Here is a 21,074-nt window from a genome sequence, read left to right as displayed (position 1 = left end):
AAATAGTATGTTTTGTACCTTCTCCCTGTGGGATTTGTTTTCATTACTAAGAGAGGCAGGACATGCTAGCATAATACTCGCTAAAGGTGAGAGATTTGTTCCTCCATCATGTGAATGATCCAGCATTAATCGCATAACTGAAGTTCGACTGAAATCTGTTTGGGGTTGGTAAGAAGTGAGGGGGCTGATGGTATGTGGGTTATTACTCTACTTTGGATGAAAAAGAAGTCGAAAGAAAAATGGGTACCACTTGGCCTCTTTAATCTTAGAGCAAAGGGAAATTCCATTGTTTTAGAAAGTCAATTAAATGCCACTCTTCTCTGTTAGCTTACTGTCAATTTGAGCTGGTTTGGAAAACAACAGAGAGCATGGGCCAGCAGTGGGCCTAGCAGAAGCATGACAGTTGCTGAGAAAGTGTCCCCAGAGCAGCTCCTGCAAAATATCTGTAACTATTTCCCTTATGAGAGACTATTATAAGGGTTTTGTGAGAAGAGGGACCAGATATGATATTTCACATCATATTACAACTTCTTAACTGGTGTACTCTGCTGGAATGTTCCTATTATTTACGAGTTGTACTTGCCAGTCCTCTGCAAGAGATCCCTGTAGGAGAACCTCACTAATGCACACATTCCACACACGCAGCCGCACACACTTGGTAGCTGTTCTCTCCTTACTGTCCGGCAGACACTGAAGTTGTGGTCCTGCATTTCTTGTGGATTCAGATTTCCAAGAGAGAGGCAGACTTTAGTGGAATGGGTAAAATAAGTTTTGTTCTCTGATTTATGATTACACATAATAAAAGAGCAAGGGTGTTTCAATGAACAGCAACAAAATTAACCTGAAAAGGAATAATTACAATGTGGTAATTAACCTGAGGAACTCACTTCTGCAGGATAGCACTGGGGCCACCTAGCAATTAATAAGCTAGATCTTTAAAGGATAATGAGAATTATCTGCCACAATATATAATTTTTATATGGGATAAAATGTTAAGGCCATAAATTACTATGTCTTTAGGTTATAAGCAGATACATAGCTAATGAGGATTATAATAAATCTTCTCTCATAGGCTTATTACTTTGTAATTATCCAACATGGGTATTTCATCTTCATCCAAATCATCTGTAACTGGCCACGTGTCAGAGACAGAATACTGGGCAAGGTGGACCACAGGGCAGATCTGCTCTGGTCAGTCCTACGTTTTCAATTGACATCATCAGCCTCAGCAGCAGTAAGAGAAGGCACTTACCTCTCATTTACTCTAAGGCTTCTTTTATTGCACTTTTGCCTTGCAGAGAAGCCTGGATTTGTATGCTTATGTCCTTTCTAATGCCCTTTTCCATTGCCAAAGCAACATACAGAGAGACAGCTTCAGGGAAAGTGAGAATCAGGGTCAAGGAATGCAGGATGTTGCATGCTCCGTCACTACAGTCTGCTCTTTCTCCTCTATATCATTTCATTGGGTGTTTTGAAAGAAACCTTTCAAGCATACTGAGATGAATGCACTCAAACACTATCAACAGCAGTTTGTCAATCATTAGGCCTGCTAGTGTAGCACAGGTATTTTTTAACAGGAATATTGTAACAATACATGAAGCTTGAAGATACCTGTAATATTCAAATATTGTAGTAGTTTCCAAGTACTAAATAAATATGTCAACAGATGGAAGGAAGCATTATTTAAAAGAATTTAACATTTTAAAAGATAAAGGGGTCTATGTTTGAGCTTTTAAGTTCACAGAAAGGCACCTAAGTAAGTGAACTGATTAGCACTTTCAGCTAAGTTCGCAGTCATGCTGCAAGTTGCTTCATGTTTTACAAAATCAAGCCCCTAATTTTTGAGCCCAGAAGTTCAACAAAATCAGTTTATATTTCAGGCAGCCATTTGTGAAGACCTTGGTCTAAACTGTTTGACAAGTGATTCAGAATTCAATCTAGTGTGCTACTACTTTAAGAAGTTTATTTTATTTTAATTGGCACCCTTCATTCACAAGTGATCTTTAATTCACTTCAAATTTATTAGGTCCCATAACAAATTTGTATTTCAAAGATGCTGCTGCTTTGACTTAGGTAAGGTTGAACAGATAGGACGGGATTTAGATTTTAGGTAGGATTTTTCTCTCTAAACATCATAGTATTCGGATTTAGGTGGATGCAAACCCTGATTCTTATTTCCTGTGTACTGCCGTATCTCTTCTGGCATCAGAACCATGTTCCAGAATACACTACATCTCAACTATAGTTCACCAGATTTAACAATGGTAAATTAAACAGCTTTTCCCCAGGCCTCATATGACAAATGAGCAGCTACAGATTTTTAAGATGGGTAAAATTCTTCATTAATTCCTAATATGGGAGAACACCAAACTTCTTAATACTAAAACTCCTTTCTTCAGAGAATGACCTTCAATCCTTTTGTATAGGTTCACCTCACCCATTTTCTTCCACACCCTTTTCTCTAGAACCCTTTTTTTCTGTACATACGTAGTGTGTCTTTACATGGCAGATATTAGTTCCTCCTCTCTGTCTCCTAGGCATTGTCTTTTCAATTCTTGGTTTACCTGCCAGCATTGTTTTTACCAATGTGGTTATGAGAATTGTATTTATTAACTAACTTGTGCTCCTTTTCCAGCCCCCTTGAACTACCCAAGCAAACTCTTAACAAAAAAGACGTTACCATATAAGAGGCTCATTTGGCCTGGCACTTGCCTGAAAGTCTCTTTATGCTGCCTACTGCAGCTGAGAATCAGGGCTTCAATGTTTAGGATCTGCTGAACAATATCTTGCAGGGTACAGAAAGATTCTGAGACTGAAACACCTGTCAGTTTTTTTCCCCAAAATAAATCAGTAATGGAACAGGTGTAGAACATAGCAATGAGGTTACCCGTGCTAAATCACAGACATCCGATACAGAAGCCGCAGGTGTAAAGAACACACAAAATTGTATGCGGAGATCTATCAAGTCAATAGTTAGAAAGTTGTCCAGCATAAAAAAATGTCTCATGTGAAATGCTCAGTGTTCACAAGCAAAGTTTTGTAAACTTAAGAAAGCTTAATTTAAATATAGACACAAGTAAAAGCTAAACTAGCAAATTTTTTTTTTTTTTTCTTCTTTTTGCATATTTTTGTTAGGTGCTTCTTCTCTGTCTAAAATATAAAGTCCAGAGTGCAGCTGGTGCAAATCCTAGCTATGGATTTCAAGCAAGACAAAGATAGAGTCAGACACTGATCCAGCTGAACTAAGGACCCCTGTACTTTGGGAGTTGGCTTTGGGGGGAAAATCCTCACGCAGATACACAGAAGACGACTAGGGAGAACACCAGCCCAAACACAATAAAACAAAATACAAAACACCAACATATATATGCAGATCAGGAATCAATCTTTCACTCTGATCCTACATTCCTTGCATAGCTTTGCATATGCAGAGAATGTGGGACGTGGCCCTTCAGTTCGACGTTTTTGCAAATGAGGAAGGGAAGATAATTTGCAATGGTAACATTTTAAGTTATTTTGGCATCAGCACAAATTACCAGGGGCAGGATCAGATTCCCACACAAATATGGAAGCTCTCTAGCGAGCAAGGCAGGGATGAGAGAACAATACAGCAGATTAATTCTTGTCCAGTGACCAAAAAGAAGGGAAATCCTAGTTATTACACACTTCCAAAACCTTCATTACTCTTTAAAATAAGAAGAAAGAAAAGACTACAGACTCTATATTCCCCCAAACCAAGGGAACATTGCTAGAAAAATCTCTTTCTCAAAAGGAACCACCCTTCAGCAGAAATAAATTCTGAGGTGGAAATAAAAAAAGGAAACAACAGAACCTTGGTAAGAGCCAAAAAGAGAACCACATAATTCAAAAACAAAGTAGCAGTTCAAATGATACTGCAGGATGCACAAACTCTAGTAGATAATCTCACAGATGACTTCACAGAGCCCCTCATCGACCCAGGTAATTCTTGATTCCATTAGAAAAGAGAGAGAGAATAATACTAGAAAAGAAAATTAAGAAACATCCTTCCTCTTTTTTAAAATAAAAATCAAGATCATCTCCCCTCCCCCCCTCTATCTGGAAGCAGGTTAGCTAACCTTAACAGTCTCAATTTAAAATAAAATATATATTTATCTATATATTCATATATATAATAAAAGAGAAGATATTAGTGGCAGTGTACGCAAAACAAAAAAGAAAACAAAGAAAAATTACTTTTAACAATCTCACTTTTTTGTTTTTTTTTTTACACAAATACTGTTGTAAATATATTAAAAAAATCAGCATTCTATCTGGTAAACGTCACTTTTGCCCCTCTATAAAATTTTGAATTAAAAAAGTCCCAAGAACTCTTTTTTTTAGTTATTCCCCTCCCCACCCACCCTCTATTCCTCTTTCTTCCACAAGAATAAATCCTGATGCAACTTTTTTTTTTTTGCAAAGATTGTGGGAACTAACCCTTCTCTTGTACCTAGATCCATAGGTTGCAACCTCTGATATCTTTGATTTTCCTCTGTGTTTCTCTTTGCCTTCTGTGAAAGTCCCTCTTGATTGTGCTGAGGCCCTGGGCTCAGCGAAGACACTGAATAAATTACAAAAAAGCCACCGTAGCTCGTTGTTTGAATCTTCTTGGTTTCTGCTTTAAGGTGGTGGTGGTGGTGGTATGGGAAAAGCAGCGGGGAGGGTGCACCAGAGAGCATGGGATGGAGCAGAATCCAGGTGAGGAACCTCTGATTCTTTTTCCTCACCCTGCAGGGACTCCACACTATCCAAGCCACACTGCCTCGCGCTTCCCTCAGCCCTTTCATGTGTTTGTGGATGGCCGTGTGTGTGAGAAAGCAGACACGTGGTGGAAACCAGCAGGGCCTTGTTTCCTCTGGTTGCTGCTCAACCAGAAGCAAAATATTCCACAGTTCTAACTGGATACTGTGAAGTCCAAAAGCGGTCAGCATTGTGAATTATGTCCATTGAAACACTGCGAGCGGTGTACTTATAACGACAGTAGGCCTTGTAGATTTGTAATATATTTCGCTTTGTTTCTTTTTTTTTTTGTAGTGCTCTTCACAAGTGAGAATTTTTTTTATTTTTTCTGTCTGTTTTTTTGATTTTTTTGTGTTTTTTTGTTTGTTTGTTTGTTTGTTTTTTTTGTAGTAAAGAAGGGTTGTATTTAGAGGCCAGTAGCTAGAGATCCAACCAGTGGAGCTCATGAAGCACTACCTGGCCTTAAGGCCACCATCCGAGGGAGGTTAGGAAAATTCTTATTCACCCAGCCTCCGGAAATGTAATGTACCAGCAGGCAAAAAACAGTTCTTCATGTAGTACAAAAACAACAAAATGAAACGAACCCAAAAAAAGGAGGAAAATAAAGGTAAAAATGAAACAAAATCATTTCTTAAATTCTAGTGCCATAGCTTTTTTTGTTGTTTCTATTTTTTTTTTTGTTCATAACAAAGAGAGAGAGATTCTACTTATCCGTCTGACACATGCATCCTCATGTGGTCGTTGAAATGCTCGATTTGGTCAAACTTAGCTGGACAGACAGAGCAGACGTATGTGGTCCCCTCCGTGCAGGCCACCACCCCGGCAGGGACGGCCCTGGCGCCGGTGCCGGTGGCTCCAGGCGTGCCGTTGGTGGCACTGTGCAGAGCCACATGCCTCTCCAGCAGGGTCTTGTGGGAGAACTTCTTCTTGCAGATGTAGCACTCGTAGGACTTCTCCCCACGGTGGAGGCGCATGTGCACATTCAGGGAGCTCTTCTGGGTGAAGCGCTTGTTGCAGATGCTGCACTGGTAGGCCCTCACGCCAGTGTGCGTCACCATGTGTTTGATTAGGTAATCCTTTAACGAGAAGGAGCGCCAACAGATGCTGCATTGGTGGGGTTTCTCACCTGCCCATTACCAATGAGAGAGAGAGAAAGAAAGAAAGAAAAAGACAAAAAAAAAGTCATACAATTAAGTCAGCTCTTTATGACTCTTTGCAGTAAATTAATGGTAAGTCTCACAGAGGTCTTTGGAGAGGTGCTCTGGTTAGGAAAGAGTAATTCTGTCAATAAGCATGTTTTGATATCCAAAATCTTTTGTGACCAGAGGTTTTACAATGCTTTGCAAAGTGTCTGTAGGTATTCCCATTCCACATACAGCAAAAAGCAGCTCAGATGATTTCTTCACTTTCACATAGCATACGTCATTGACAAAGACAGGACTAGATTAAAAGTTCACCGTGTTTTACCTCCGGCTTCAGTGACATCACCTCTCTTGTTCATCCTCCTGCCTTACCCCTTGCGCTCATTTCTAGACCGGTCTTATGTTACTTTACCTTTCAGTGCCTCCATCTCCCTATCTGTACGCTATGAAGGTATGGATAAAGCTGGTGATTACTAGATGGCTGACCTGTAACGCACTTGTTTTTGTCAAATTGCTTTAACTTTCTCAGAAGAGAAACGTAAGAGATTACAAAAATAATCCAGCTCTCTATAAAAGATTTACATATGTTGCCCCTTTTCCTGGTCAAATCTCATAGCTGAAGCTTGGTGGATAAGAGAAACTCAAGAGGGCACCCCAATACACAGAACTGCCTTGGCCAGCCAGCACCATGCAAAGGGCAGTCTAATAGATAAACTTCTGGTGTAACAGACATGAAATTTAAATGATTTGACTGCCAATTAAATAAAAAATCTTATCAGGTGCACCAGAGATATTAAATACTTCTGTCACCTACCACATTGCCTTGTGTACCCAGGGTTCTTGTAAAACTGATTCTGGCAACTTGTGTAAGTGAACTCTGACCATATCTAGACAAGCCAGTGACTACAAGGGCAAACTGAAAAAATATAGTTTAGCTGAGCACATACAATCAGTTTGTCCAGACTACTCTTAATTCCTCCTCATGCTCAGACTTCTTCTGGGACACAACACCATGGCCTCACGGTTCATTTATCAGGCAACAATTTCATGATATGCCACTGTATTGATAATGTAGACAATACCCAACACCCTCAACGCCCCACCAAAAGCTGCTTTTTAATTTGTTTTCTGAATCACTTGTGGTATATTTCAGGTGTAGTAATTCATCATCCCCAAAGCTGTCAGGGAGATGGTACCAGAGCTCTGTAATAATCAAAATGATCCTCTGTTTCACTGACTGAAAAATTATTTTCCTTTGGTCATTCTGCAATTTCCCCTCTAGCGGAGATCCTTTTATTTCCTTTTTTCCACAGACATCCTGCTTCCTCCTTTTTACAATCTGTCTGGCACTGTTTTAGATCCTGAAGAGTCAATTTTCAGGGACTATCACATGCCTGTGTTAATATTGAATTTATCCTTTGTATAGTGAGATTGCAACATGCTGCTTATATTCAGTTTTAAGAGGAGATAATTAATATGGATTGGATAGGAAGGACCTACTTTTTATCTCCCCTGAGTCTCTGTTTCTTTTTATTTCACAGTTTGTACGTATGAAGGTAACAACTGTGAATGAAGTCCACACACTGCTCTTCCTTGCACCAATGATGAGTTTGTCCCTAGTTGGTGAAAGACACATGGTCAAAACACATTAAGTCTTTACTTTCCTGCTGGCTTTGCTGAACACAGTAGTGCGTTGAATGTAGACGGACCAATATGCTCGACATGTATTATGTGGAAAATGATAGTGTGTCAGTTACAATAACGTCTGATTAACTTATAGGAGACTAGTTTTAGTTACAGTACTCATTTTTGCCTTAGGCAATGTATGTCCCAGAGTTTGTAAAAAGTCAGTCTCCTCTGCTCTAAACCCTGTTACAGTTATGCTATGAAAATACCCTAATTTTGCATGTGCATGTTTCTAAGATACACTGGGTTCTGACTTTCTAATCTTAGCTTCAAAACCTTCCTGGGATTTTTTCTCTCCTAAGAATCTCAAAAGTTTTTAGGTTTTCTTTTTTTGTATGCAAATGTATGTGCTTCCTAAGTAAGCACAGCAGATTCTTAATTCCCACGACTCTTCATCTTGAAGTCAGAGAAAACATTGCTCAGTGAATTAAATGTGCATGTTCTCCCTTTTGGTTCTTTGTTTCATATTTGGCTGGTTTCAGACAGCAATGTGGGACAGTTATCAAGTATTAATCACAACATGATATGTAAAAGAAGGCAATGATGGCTTATAAGGTGCATGGACCCTGCATGCATTCTAGCACTGTACTTCCACACACTGCACGTCTCAGAGAACAGCACTCTGGGATACACTAAAGCCAGTGTGCAGGGAACATGGAAAAATATCCATCTCTAGTATGTTTGTGTCCATGTGAAAGAAGAAAGAAAGGTAGGTTTGAGCCTACATTGTGGTGCTTTCATTGCATGGGAAGCTATGTTAGAGGGCAGTTTTTGGAAGCACAAAAACGTGCAGAGATTAGGAGTCCTTCAGGTTGTTGAATTCTTGTTTATGATCAGACTCCTCCATGGCTTCTCTTGTGAGCCCTCCAAGCAAGACTAATTCAAACATTTCTATCTCCCAGACCTTTCTCTTTTTCCATGGATCCTTCCCTGAGCCACTTCACTTGTCTGCTTTTAACAGGGCTGAGGAAAATCATGCTGACAGTGGGAACAGCTGTCTCCTCTCAGTTTTCATAATTATTCTGTCCAGCGCTAGACAAGATAGTCATACTTTCTCTCAGGCTGTACTTATAAAGGTTATTTTCAGAAGGATTTTCTGAAGCCCTGCCCCCTGTTGGTTAAGATGCAATTATTCTCCCAGATACTCCAGCAGCCAGTTAGCTCCTAAATGAACTTGGAAATCATGTATCTACACAATTCTCTGCTTGTCACTGAAGTTCATTATTTTGAGGCATTCTCAGACCCACAAAAATAAGATATCAATTCATGACTGGAGATGCCTATCAACATCCTTCATTGACTTCATGTGTAGTAGCTAGGAATATTTAGGTCAGGTCTTCCAATATTATTCTTTATCGGATTCCAAATACCAAATGCAGTGCACAGTTGGAGCTAAGGGAAATAAAGCACCTAATCTCAGTGAAGACATTTGTGAAAAAGCCTTTCTAGCTTTTAGAAAAAGGATGCAGGCAGATACATTTGACTGTGTTTTGAAAGGGATAATTTTCTGAACAATACAATACTATCTACATAGTATTATAGGTACTCAGTCACAACAGAAAGATGGAAAACACCAATAGATACAAGAGGTAATCTTAGGATTCAGGATCCTTGATATTTGCTATCATGCATTTTGTACCAGTCCTGAGAATTTGACCTTTTTGTATATGAATATGTACACGTACATGTCTGCCTGAGACGTCTAGTGGAATTTTTCATTTAAGTGATAATTAGAGATAAATGGAAGTTAAAATTTTACATATGCACATGGAAGAGGAATTTATTGGATACAATGGAAAGGAATGACTTACATTCCTCCCATACCATGGGCAACTTCTCCAGATCCTGCTCCATGTATCACAAACCCAGTTTTATTTTAAGATCTGACATTAACAAAACCACTGCTTAGTCAGAGAAATATTTACTCTTTCTCTAAACTAGAACTTCTCTCCAACGTCAGACTGAGCCAAGGGCTAAAGCAAGCAAAATTCAGTCCTGAACCCAGGATAGGTTGCCCATGTAAGACACATACACCTCCTTGCTTTGAAGTCTTATATCTTTATAAAGTTAGAAAAGGCAGTTCTGGCTCAGTTGTAAATATGGCTACCTACATAATCTCAAAAGACCATGTACAACAGCAGTTACATTTTTAAACAAAAAGGGGTGCCGATGTGTTCTACATATAGTATTTTCAGTTTTTCTCATAGAGCTCCATGTTTCTGTACTCACGGCTAGTGAAACATCTGACTTAACAAGAAATAGGGGATTACAGCAATCAGTTTGGGTGAAGTACAGAAAAACTTCCTGAAAAAAAGTCCAAATTTACTTTCTTATAGGAATATGTGAGATTTAGAAAATGTACGGCAGTGTGCGTAACACCCAGGCCTGGACCTACTGCTGCAGCTCCACCAGGAATGAACTTTCCCTGAGCTCATGTCAATCATCATCAGTTGAGCTTGAACCTCCACAGCTGTAAAACTTACAGAGAAAAGCCTTTTCTTAGTAGACATTGTTTTCCTTTAATGCCTTATTACAGTTTCCTTATGCCACTTCTACTTAATGTTGCCTGGTCACCTTGCAGGGGACAACAAGTGCTTACCATTTCCTTGGATGGGTGCAGAACACATTTTACTCCAAGTAAAATGACCTTTTCTCCTGCACCATGAACAGTCAGGTCCCTATAGGGGACCTATATGTGTATGCAGGGGCTCAGCTTCAATGCAGTAAACCCGGAAAGTGTTCAGTGATACCAGCTTCCTGGATAACTTCTCCCTCCTGCTTGTGCTGGGGGCTGGCAGGTTGGGAAACAGAATCTAAGTCCACGTTTGTCAAGGACTTCATGTACAAGCCAAAGGGACGTACTCTTACCTGTGTGTACAAACATGTGCTTGACGTAGTTCTGTTTGGCGGTGAAAGTCTTGTTACAGAGAGTGCACTCGTAAGGCTTTTTCTCGCCTTGCCCACCTGCTGTGCTGTGGCCCGCAGACGGGGCCAAGGGCTGTGGGGCTGGCAGCTGGGCAGTAAAGGTTGACAGGCCAGGCTGGGACACTGTCACAAACTGTGTCTGTTGGCCAGCTAAAGGCTGGGGCAGGCTGAAGAGAAAAGGCTTAGGGCCACTGCCAGCAGACTGTGTGGTGAAAAGGGCAGGCAGGTAGGTGTTGCCAGCTGTGCCAATGACCTGAGTGTTGCTGGTCAGAGTCAGTGGCATCCTCAGATTGCTGGTGAGGGTTTCTGTCTGGCGTAAGTAGATCTGTGTGGTTGGCAATGGTTGGGCAACAGTTGTGTTGACAGAAGGCTGCAAAGCCCCCTTTTCGGTGCTGTTATTGACTGCGAGCACTTTGCTGTCCATTTCAACGTCATTGCTTCTCTCTGGTGAGGAAGCGTTGGCATCTACATGCTGCTGCTGCTGCTGTGGCTGAGTGCCATCAGCGGGGACATCGTTTTGATCTGCTTGAGAAGGTTCTTGCTGCCCATCCCGGCCCAGACTAGCCATAAACTGCTGCTCCACAGAATCCGGCTCAGTGCCAATGGAGGAACTGACTCCCGAGTCAAAACTCTCCCCTTTGGGCTCACTCTCAGTGCCTTCTGCTTGGTCAGTGTCCTCAGTGCATTCCTCAGACTCATTGCGCTCAAGGATCTGCACCCTCTGTTGGCCATAGTAGTCATAGTCATCCTCCATCTCCTGCTTAATATGGATGTTGCCCATCAGGGTTTGAATTCGGACAGGGCGTGGTTGCTTGCGGCAGTGTGTGGTCTCTGGAGTGGTGGAGAGGTACCGCTCCATCTGTTGTGACCGTTCGTGGATCCGGGTAATCCAGCTGGGGTCTTCCATGTGATGGTCCCTGGGGAGTCCCAGGGCTGTTTCATGGTGGCTGACCACAGCTCCACTGTAAAAGGAGCGCTCCCCGCTGCCATTTTGCATGGAACAGGCATAGAGGGCTGAATAGATCCTGTCCACGCTGTGCTGCGAATGGCTCTGCAGGTAGCCAGATTCTGTGTCAGTGCTCTGCCCCGAGGTGCCTGATTCGGGTGTTCCCCTGGGTGTCTCCTGGCCAGAATCCTGAATCACTGGGTAGACCTCTCCCACGTTTTGTGAGACAATCCTTGTGCACTCATCAATCACAGTCTTGATCTGCAGGATGCTGGCAGCTGTGAGGATTTGGAGGGCCTCTGACTGTGAGACCCGCAGCACCCCGCTGTACATGAAGTCAATGAGCTTTTGCACAGACTGGACTGATACGACTGAGGGGATCTCGATGTCGCTGTAGCCCAGCAGCAGCTTGTCCTGGAAGAAGGGGCTGCCAGCCGCCAGCACACAACGGTGGGCGCGTAGCATGCTCCCGTGGATGCGGACCGTCACGTCACAGAAGTGGCCACGGTTGCGCTGCTCGTTGAGGGTCTCGAGCACAGAATTGCTGAAGTTGTGAAGGTTGATGCTATGAATGCGCTCTGTCATCCCCTTGCAACTGATGTTACCTGTAGCAAAGCAGGTGACAAAGAAAAAACAAAAAAGAACAGCTTGAGTCTTGTCCTCTGCAGAGCCACAGCCATGGCATTGGCAAAGGTGTCTGCCCAGTGGTAAACAAACAGATTATACTGTAAAAATCAGGTAAAGAGGCACCAATAAGGAGCTACTGTCTCTGTAAGGCTAGAAGTAAAATTTGCTACTCATTTGCTGAAGCTCAAGTCCTAAATTTTTGGATAAAAGCAGGCAAAGACAGGTGTAGCTGGGCCTAAATTCCAACCACATTCCTGGGCCTTGGACTTCCTAACAGTTTATCTGGCTTTAAAAAGCCTAGAGCCAGCCAATTGTAAACACTGAGCACATGGATTAAAGCTGGATTTTAGGCTGTTTGGATGTGGACCCATGCCAGAAAAGATCAGATTCTTACTTTAATGACCCTTTGCACTAAGTTGCTAACGCGAAGAATCTATATGAAAATGTGATTTCTGTCTAGATTGGTATTTTAATGAATTTGGATCCTGTGTTTTATGGCACAGTTACTTGTATCAAAAAAACTGGCAGTCACTTTGTAAAATCCAAATCTGGTTCAAGATTTAATCTGTAAATGTTCCTAAAATCCCACGCACAGTTTTGTCTGGGGTTGTGGTTTAGAACATTTGCTACTCAATAGTGACAAACAGTCCTCTCTAAGAACCCAAAGCAAAAAGTTAACCTGAGCTGTTCCCTTCATTTTTAGCATATCCCGAGTTCTGACTGGCACTAGAATGCCATCATTAAAAAACAAATGTTCTCCTGATGTTATTTGCTTGACAGGAACTGGAAAATTACAGACATTTACTCTAAGGAAGACTTTGTCTTAGTTTGGGTGAATAACCTAAGTGGAGAACAGTTTAGAAAAGCACCTAACCAATTCGGGTACAGAGTCAACATATCCTTCAAAATGAACTTTTACAAGTGACTAAAAAGTAACTGTTTAATCTCTTGGTCCACTTTTCCCTGTCTCCATCTTGCTTGCTTCAGTTTTAATGCTTTTTTGTTTCCTTCCCTATTCTTTACTCATTTTTCATCTATTCAGATTTCGATGGGAAGAAACTACGGTTCATCTTTTAACTAAGAAGAATCAACTGTCGTTTGAGAGGTAAACAAATAAAACATTATCAATAATTCCTTTCTCTCAGCATTTGCAGTACATGCATCACCTCAGTTCTCAGAAAAGTACACAGAGAAAAGTAATGCATAATCACCACTAGTATTACAGGTATTTTATCTTGCATATTCCTACCAAAGCTACAAGCCCTCTTGCCACAACTACTTGTTAATGTGTGAGAATCCAAATGTGAGATTTGGTAGAGAAGCATGAGTAAATTACACTAGCTTATTGTCATTGCCTGTTTTAGTAGAAGCAGATAGAGCAAATAAATGACATTGAAAGGGGTTTCATACATGTCTTTTAGCCCAGCAATGTCCCTCTGCTCCAGCCTAAAGGGCGCTTTACATCTCATACACAGGCAGTAGAACACCACTCACTGCAATTTGCAGGAAAATGTGGCATCCTTCCATGCTCTGCCTTTTTCTCCTCATTTACCCACTCTTGACATCTCACACCCTCTGTTCTGGTGGTTCTAAAAGAAAACACCCTGGACACAGGTTGGCTGGTTTGTGTGTGTGTGTGCTTTCAATTATCTGAAGGAGCTGAATGATAAAAGGGAAGCATAAAGGTCAGGAACTGGAAATCCTGATGGGGCCAGGCTGTCTGAAGTCTGATGCTAACAGATGTAAACCAGACAGTATCAGAAGGGTACTAATTTCCATGTAAGATTAGAGCACTGGGCGGGGATGCTCACACAGCAGAAATAAGGAGAAACCCACTAACAGTATCATGGAAGTTGTGAGTTACATATGTCTTGTTTATAAGTTCTGCTGGGAAACATGAGTTTTCTCCTCTGATGAGACTGACCATAGGATTGGAAAAACATCTTAGAAACTGAGACACCTTCCTTCAAGGCCACTGTAAATATTATTACACAAAATAATGTACAGAAGAGATGTATTCCCTTCTCCTTCTAGATAGAGTCATTCCCCAGAGGCCTCCGGGGTAGTTCCAGATAACTCCCTTGCCCAACATGTCAGATCACACAAGGATTCAAAATGTATTTACATAAAAAGACATAATCCTTGATCTGAAAGGAAGAGAGCTTGGTAAAAGCTTTGTACTGGTGAGGAAACAGAAGGGCGGAAAATTAATGCTGAACAGATGACACCTCTTTTCGAGACCTACTGTAGGCCACGGCAAGTGATTGTAGAACTACCTATTTATCTGCATCTCCCTTTGAGTGGCTGCCTATCAGTGTGCTAGAAATCTTTCCATCAATAAATATTGATGACTAAGTGGTTTGACCCTAGGGTTCCCTTTTCTCACAAACATGCCTTTAAGATATGCTTCTGCAAAAGGGAATGAGCTCTAGTTTATGTTCTGCTTTGTCAAATAAGGTATTTGGTAACAAGAAGAAATATGCAGCAGTCTAACTCAATAAACCAAATATACTGCCTTGCACATGCCCAGGGTGGAATATTCCACACATACCAGGGATGCTATGGATGGGTCTCAACTTGAGTCTGTGCAAAGAAACCTACTTTGTTTCTATATACCGTGGCAGATAAAATGAATTTTGTGAGTGAAACTGTGAAAAATGCATCCTTAGTACCAATTCCTTTCCAGAAAGGTGTGATGTGTACCAAGAGACTGGATGCTATCCTGAGGAAATTGAATTCTGCCACTTTTAGCAGGGCCTGTTATGAGAGGGCAAGGGCTTATGGTTTTAAACCAAAGGAGGGGAGATTCAGGCTAGACATAAAGAAGAAATTTTTGACAATGAAGGTGGTGAAACACTGGCACAGGTTGCCCAGAGAGGTGGTAGATGCCCCATCTCTGGAGACATCCAAGTCTAGACTGGATGGGGCTCTGAGCGACCTGATCTAGTTGAAGATGTCCCTGCTCATTGCAGGGGGATTGGACTAGAAGAGCTTTGAAGGCCCCTTCCATCTCAAAGTATTCTATGATTCTGATTCTCCACAGATCCTGTATAGAAAGGAGAAAGGGCAAGGTTCATGTCTAAGTTTCAGCAGCCTTTCTCAGGTTCTGGCTGTGCGGAGAGTTGTGTAGCAACAATGTATTTGGTCAATAGCTAACATGACGAAAACAGCAATCTGGGGTTAATTAAGGCTAAAGAAAAGAGGTTTGTGTGCCTTTAGCAGAGTTATGTGAATGGCTTTCCCATGGGAAGTGATCTAGCATGTACCTTGAGGTGTAGGAACTGGTCTGAAAGTCAATTGAGTCACTTCAAAAAAGGCATGGAGTACACATTGGTTGCCACTGGTATAACACAGTTTTTTCTTAAAAAATCCTCTCATTTCTTCTCTTCTTCAAGTGAAATGAGAACATCTACCACTTCTTCAACTGAGAAGCAACTGAAATTCACTACTTAAGGATAAAATGAGATGAGTGGGTGGAAGAAACACATAATAAATGGTTAAAAAAGCTAATACAGCTTTTTAGGATGTTTCTTCTAAACCACTGGATCACTGTCCTATGCAGCTCTTCTCCCTCTGTGCAGGAAACTCTGTCCAGATCCAAGTTTTGTGCTTGTCCCTTGCCCTTACTGTCAGCTCTTCCAAGCTGAAAGTCCAAAGGTGATGTTCCCCACAGAAGGTGGACTTGCCAATGCAGGTTTGATGCTAAAGTAAATGCCACATTCTGACAAAGACTACTAGAGCCTTGGACAAGCCAGAAAGTGTGTCAGCTCTTAGCAAGACCCAGCTACACACACACACACTCACCTACTTGTCACTGCACAGAATGCCCGGCTCAGGAAAAAGACTGCTGTCTCAGGCTCTTCTCAGGCCTGCCACTCTTTTAAATTCAAGACAGTGGGAACCTTTCTGTGAAATTCAAGTGGTCTTTGTTAAAATGCCGTCCCCCTCCCTTTTTTTTTATCCAGTAAACATGATGTAGAGATCCCAATGGACTTATTCTGAGAAACTCCTGTAAAATGGTTTTGTCCCCTTTCTGTGAAGAAAGTTCTGATTGGAGGGGTATTCACAAACCTTATAGGAAAGAATGGGTGTGAAAATGCAAAGGCCATTCTTACCCAGATGGGCAATGAATAGGCGTTTGCCAGTTAAAAAAAAAAAAAGGCAGAAAAAAAGAAAAGAAAAAAACCCTAGACAACTGCACAGATTATGCACATTTGCAATCCTCCTGGGATGCAATTTGAAGCTGGCATGGCATAAAGGTGAAACATATTACTGTGCAACTTTGAAAAAAGCTCCGTTTGCCCATATGCAAATGTACTGATTAAACTGTCAGGCTATTCACAGAAACATGCATGGAATTCATCCTCGACTAGTAAGAAGGAGCAAAACATGGATGGGAAAGGAAAAAACTTTTGTTGTGTAATACATGACTGAGTGCTTAGATTAGTGTTTCCCTAAATCTCATCCACCCCTCCTGCTGACTTTTATGCTATGGGCATTCAAAAGAAGGCAGATTTTACCATGACAATAACAATGACAACCTCTCCAAGTACAGTACCAGTGGGGAAGGCAATGGCAGAAGGGAACAGCAGGCAGCGGACTCCTGGAAGAGGCGATAGAGAATGTGGAAGTGCAGCAGTGAGAAATATCAAGCATGGCTTGAGGGTAGCTTTGTATTTGCCAAAGCTACCATATGAAGATCTACATAATGCTAAAAAGGTATGGCTCACAAAGGTGATCTTTTGTTTGCCAAAAACACAGAAAATGATCCATGCCAAACACAAGATGCAGTAGAGCTATAAAGATGTATGGAGTACTGAAGACTGCAGGCCACACACAAATGGCTATGTTGTACATTTTAAAATATATTTATTAAGGGTGTTTTTCTGCAGCCGCTAGATGTCCCTTTCTGCAAAGCCAATGCTTACATATCTAATGCTCATAACTGAAAGATATCAGGGAATTTGATTTTCTCTAGTGTCTTTTAAAATCACAGTATCTCAAAGCTCATTGCACAGTAATAACTAACATTTCCAGAAATGCAGTGATGATGAAACCACCACAGCTACTGTAACTCAGCAGTAGCTCAGTGCATAGTCTTCACCTGAAGCAAACTGCCTAGGATGCTGGAATCAAAGCTCTTTTTGGAAACTTTCACATCAATAACTAGCAGAGTTAACCCCAAAAGCTCTGCCTTGCTTTCCTAGTTGCAGGGCCAAGACTAATCATCTTACATTCTTGAGAACTGGTGGGCTTGCTGAGGCAGACACAGATTGAGTTTTTGCCTCTTTTTTTTTTTTTTTTTTTTCAGTAGCCTTTAGAACTAGTTTGATATTGTTGCCTAGTTTGTCTTCCTGACAAGCTTCTTGGGCCTCGCACTGAGAAGAATACACACTTTGAGAGACAGTAGAAAAGTTGTAGGCATTATATCTCGTGTAGAATATGGTATCTTTACATTCTTATAATCAAAATGACAAGTGCCTCCATAGGTGGGAGAACATCCTGGGATAAGACAAAGATATGGAAGTTAGGATTGACAGGCTTTCTTTCTGCTTTTGGAGCTGTTTCTCTGTGTATCTGCAATCCAGCCACTAGTTCAAGGGAGCACCACAAACCTAAGTAACCTGCTGCTGCTTGAGACCAACACTATCATCTACTCCTTACTCTTACTCTACCATGCATAGTTTTGGAAATCTCTAATCCTTGGTCTCCACAACAAGCGTTGGATGACCATGGCCTCCTGGTTATACCAAAAGGATGCATCAGGTTCTTCAGACAGTCATCTAGTCTACCTCTTCCTTGTGGTGAGAACAATTTATGTACACTACCTCGTCAGAAATTTGCCTAATATGCTTGCAAAAAATAACAATGTTGGGGATTTCCAGTCCCTCCCCAGACAGACTCTTGACTGTTTTTATAGCAAGAAAGTTTTCCTAGTATTTAGTTTTGAAACCAGTTACTCATCCTTTCCTTCATCAGACACTGAGAACTATTGACCACTTTTCTCTTTATAGCACTCTCTCATATATTGGAAGGGGCCTCACCTTTCTTCTTTAGACGTATCTTTTCCAGAAAATTCAAACCTCACTGGTTATATGTACTCTCCTCATTCTTACCTTCTTCCATCTTCAGTCTAGTTTGTCCTCTATCACTTAAAATGCAGGGCCCTAAAGTGGATAAAGTACTCTACCTGAGTGAGGTGAATGAAACAGTTGCCTGAGATACTTCATATATGATACTCTTTAAAGACCTTACAGAATAAATAAACGCAAGCAAACAGGGCCTTGTTATCAAAATAAAATCGTAAAAATTTTCCTTAAGAAAGGCATGTTTCAGTAAAGAATCCTTAATTTGGAATGAAAATCTCAACTCTTGCATAAACATAACAGTTCAGTGGAAATACAGCATTTCTGTCACAACATGTGAAAGCTACTATATCTCTTTAATTTCCATGGGAAGTTTTCTCATCTCCATACATTAGTGTCTCCTGTTCCAAACTTAGCACTGTAACCATGGGTGCTTTCTTCAGCTCCAATGACCTGATTTATCCCTAGTGATGAAGTTTTATTTTCTGTTATTCTCAAGTTAGTTACTCTAAAATAAAACTGGATTAACAGAGCAAAACTTCGTATCTAATGTTTCCACACACAAAATTAGTCCTGCATCAGGTTCCAACTCTCTGGGACCAAATTTAGTGGAGCAACATTTTTTCCACTCAAGGAAGTGACTTGAATACAAATCCTGAAAACCTGGTAGTCGCTGATGTCTCAGTACATCTCAATGACACCAGAGAGGCTGAATTAGCCAATCCTGCTCTGACTGATTCTCCTGAATATTTGGCCTCATTCTGAACAGGGACCTGCAAGTGGAAAAGCTTGTATGGAGTTTCAGGAACACAGAAGAACATTTGTATCCTCTGCAGGAGATCTGACCAGAAGCAGCCCTTGCTTTCTGTTGCTTTAAAGGTTTGCTGGAGTTTTCACCCAATCATCTGCTTGAACATCTTGAAAATCAGTATCTCCTTCTATAATATCTATCCAAAACAAACACCAGATGACACTACACGAATTGCCCTAACCTTACCAGATTGTTGTTAGAATCAAAATATGTAGCAGTCTACATTTAACAGGAAGTACTGTATTTTTACCAGCATAACATCTATTAATGTGTCAGTAATATACTCTATGGAAGGAAGAATCACTGTGTTCTGAAAGCTGTCAAACTTCTCTAAATTTCATAGTCTAATAACTACGTTTATTTGAAAGACAAAAAGCATGCACACACAAACACAACCTTAATCTCCAAGGAGCAAGCTCTAATATGAAAGAGTTTGCTTAGACTTTGTTCAGGAGATAGGCACTTTCTGCAGACCAGAGAATGTTCAGCAAATTTCCTTTGGACGATTTATTCAGCTAATTGCCCCGTCCTTTTTAGCGTCTACCTAATGATGAGATACTCATTTTACATAAAACTGAAGACTAAACCATAAGGTGTTCTGTACATAAAATTGATTCTACACCCAGCAGGCATAAATCCCCAATGTCAAACATAAAAGCCTCTATTTCAGCTCACACACTTGGGGAGTGGGCACTGAATCACCTTCCTAAGCTTTGCCTGAAAGTCTGCAGGAGGAGTTGGTCAGCACTAAATCCTCTTGGCTCTACAGTCTGCAAGGTGGCAACGACTGCACCTGTTTGCTTCATACGTAGAACAGGGACAGCATCGCACACCCAATTCTCCAGAAGGACTGCCTGTCTGAGTCTTAAGAATTTTTTTTTCTGCATTATTTTGATAAAGAGCACTACAGAAAGATCAAGAATTAACTCTATAGGTCTCTTCAGATTTTGTTCTCCAGGCTTACAAAAACGAAGTTTTCCTCTCACGCTGCTCTAGTGCCCTGATTCCTTTATACCTCTTCATGTTAAATATCGTACTTACAACTGTAAAACACCAGGTAAAATCTAGCTCCAATTCACAGCAATTTGGTGACCACATGTTTCAAAGTGTTACAGCACATTCAGGTATTTTTAAATTAATGAAATATTCCATTTTTAGCCAGGGTATTTACTTTTTCCATTTTCACTCCAGTTTGTGTTCTTGCTATTTTAGGAACTCCGAAGATACTTTACAGTATACTCAAAAGCCATTTTTATTCCCAGGCACATGTTTGGGGGCCAGTCCAATATACATCCACTGTAAACACCAGCACACATATACACACACTCTTTTTCTCTCAGTTCCTCTCTCCGTCCTTGTTTGCACCCCCCTGCTGCTACAGCCATTCCATCATATCCTCCTAGCATAGACAGGGATTACATCAATGATACCTGTAGCTATCTACAACACCTCCAAGCAACATATACTACATTAACAGGAGAACCACCGAAGCTGTCATCACAGCTGCGTTAACGGGGATTTCAACAGGCTGGCCGTATTACAGGGGTGCTAATTCCTTTGACCCGGCCAACTGTAACCTATTTATGTCAGCAAAAGATGAAATCACCAAACAGCATTTAATGCTGTTTTTCAAAATGTGAAGGGAGAAAACGGTTGGTACAAGCGCCCTCTTGTAATGGGAAACAGAGAAAACAACATCGCCACATGATGGCACCATTTCCTAGGAAGAGGAACGAGGCTGTGCTCATCCCTGTTCAGTAGGGAACATTTTCACGTTCTACATGAACACCATTTCAACCGGGCTTGCTTGTTCCTACAGAGCTCACACACGATCTTGCCAAGCCCCAGCAAGGCCCAACTGTTTCAATTGCCTATAAGTTTAAGGCAGTTTGGCTCTTTAAAAATCTAGGCACATCTATTGCTCGTTTTTCCTTCACAGCGCCAGGTGCTGTTACTCAGAGGGCAGGCTGCACTAGTCACCCTGCAGCAAGAGAGCCACAGAACAGGGAAGAGGTGAGAGGGGCCAGCGATGCCCATGAAGTTATGGTGTGAGCACTCCCCACTCAGACAAAGAATAGGGGGGTGCTTTG

The 21,074-nt window shown here is 41.3% G+C and overlaps 1 protein-coding gene across 12 annotated transcripts in view; it reads right to left on the bottom strand.

Moving 5' to 3' along the window:
- Positions 1–21,074, bottom strand: part of ZBTB20 (zinc finger and BTB domain containing 20) — a 512,466-nt gene that overhangs the window by 20,747 nt on the left and 470,645 nt on the right. For all 12 annotated transcript variants that reach the window (XM_082063098.1, XM_082063101.1, XM_082063097.1 and 9 more), the window contains 2 exons: positions 10,458–12,065; positions 4,472–5,887 (listed from right to left, as the gene is read on the bottom strand). In XM_082063098.1, coding sequence (XP_081919224.1) covers positions 5,469–5,887; positions 10,458–12,045 — 2,007 coding nt within the window. In that variant the 5' untranslated portion in view covers positions 12,046–12,065 and the 3' untranslated portion in view covers positions 4,472–5,468. The remainder of the gene's footprint in view (positions 1–4,471; positions 5,888–10,457; positions 12,066–21,074) is intronic.

Source organism: Streptopelia decaocto, assembly GCF_964273445.1.
Source record: "Streptopelia decaocto genome assembly, chromosome: 1".
NCBI lineage: Eukaryota > Metazoa > Chordata > Aves > Columbiformes > Columbidae > Streptopelia > Streptopelia decaocto.
Note: the sequence above shows the minus strand (reverse complement) of the source record. Positions and strands in the feature narration are given on the sequence as shown.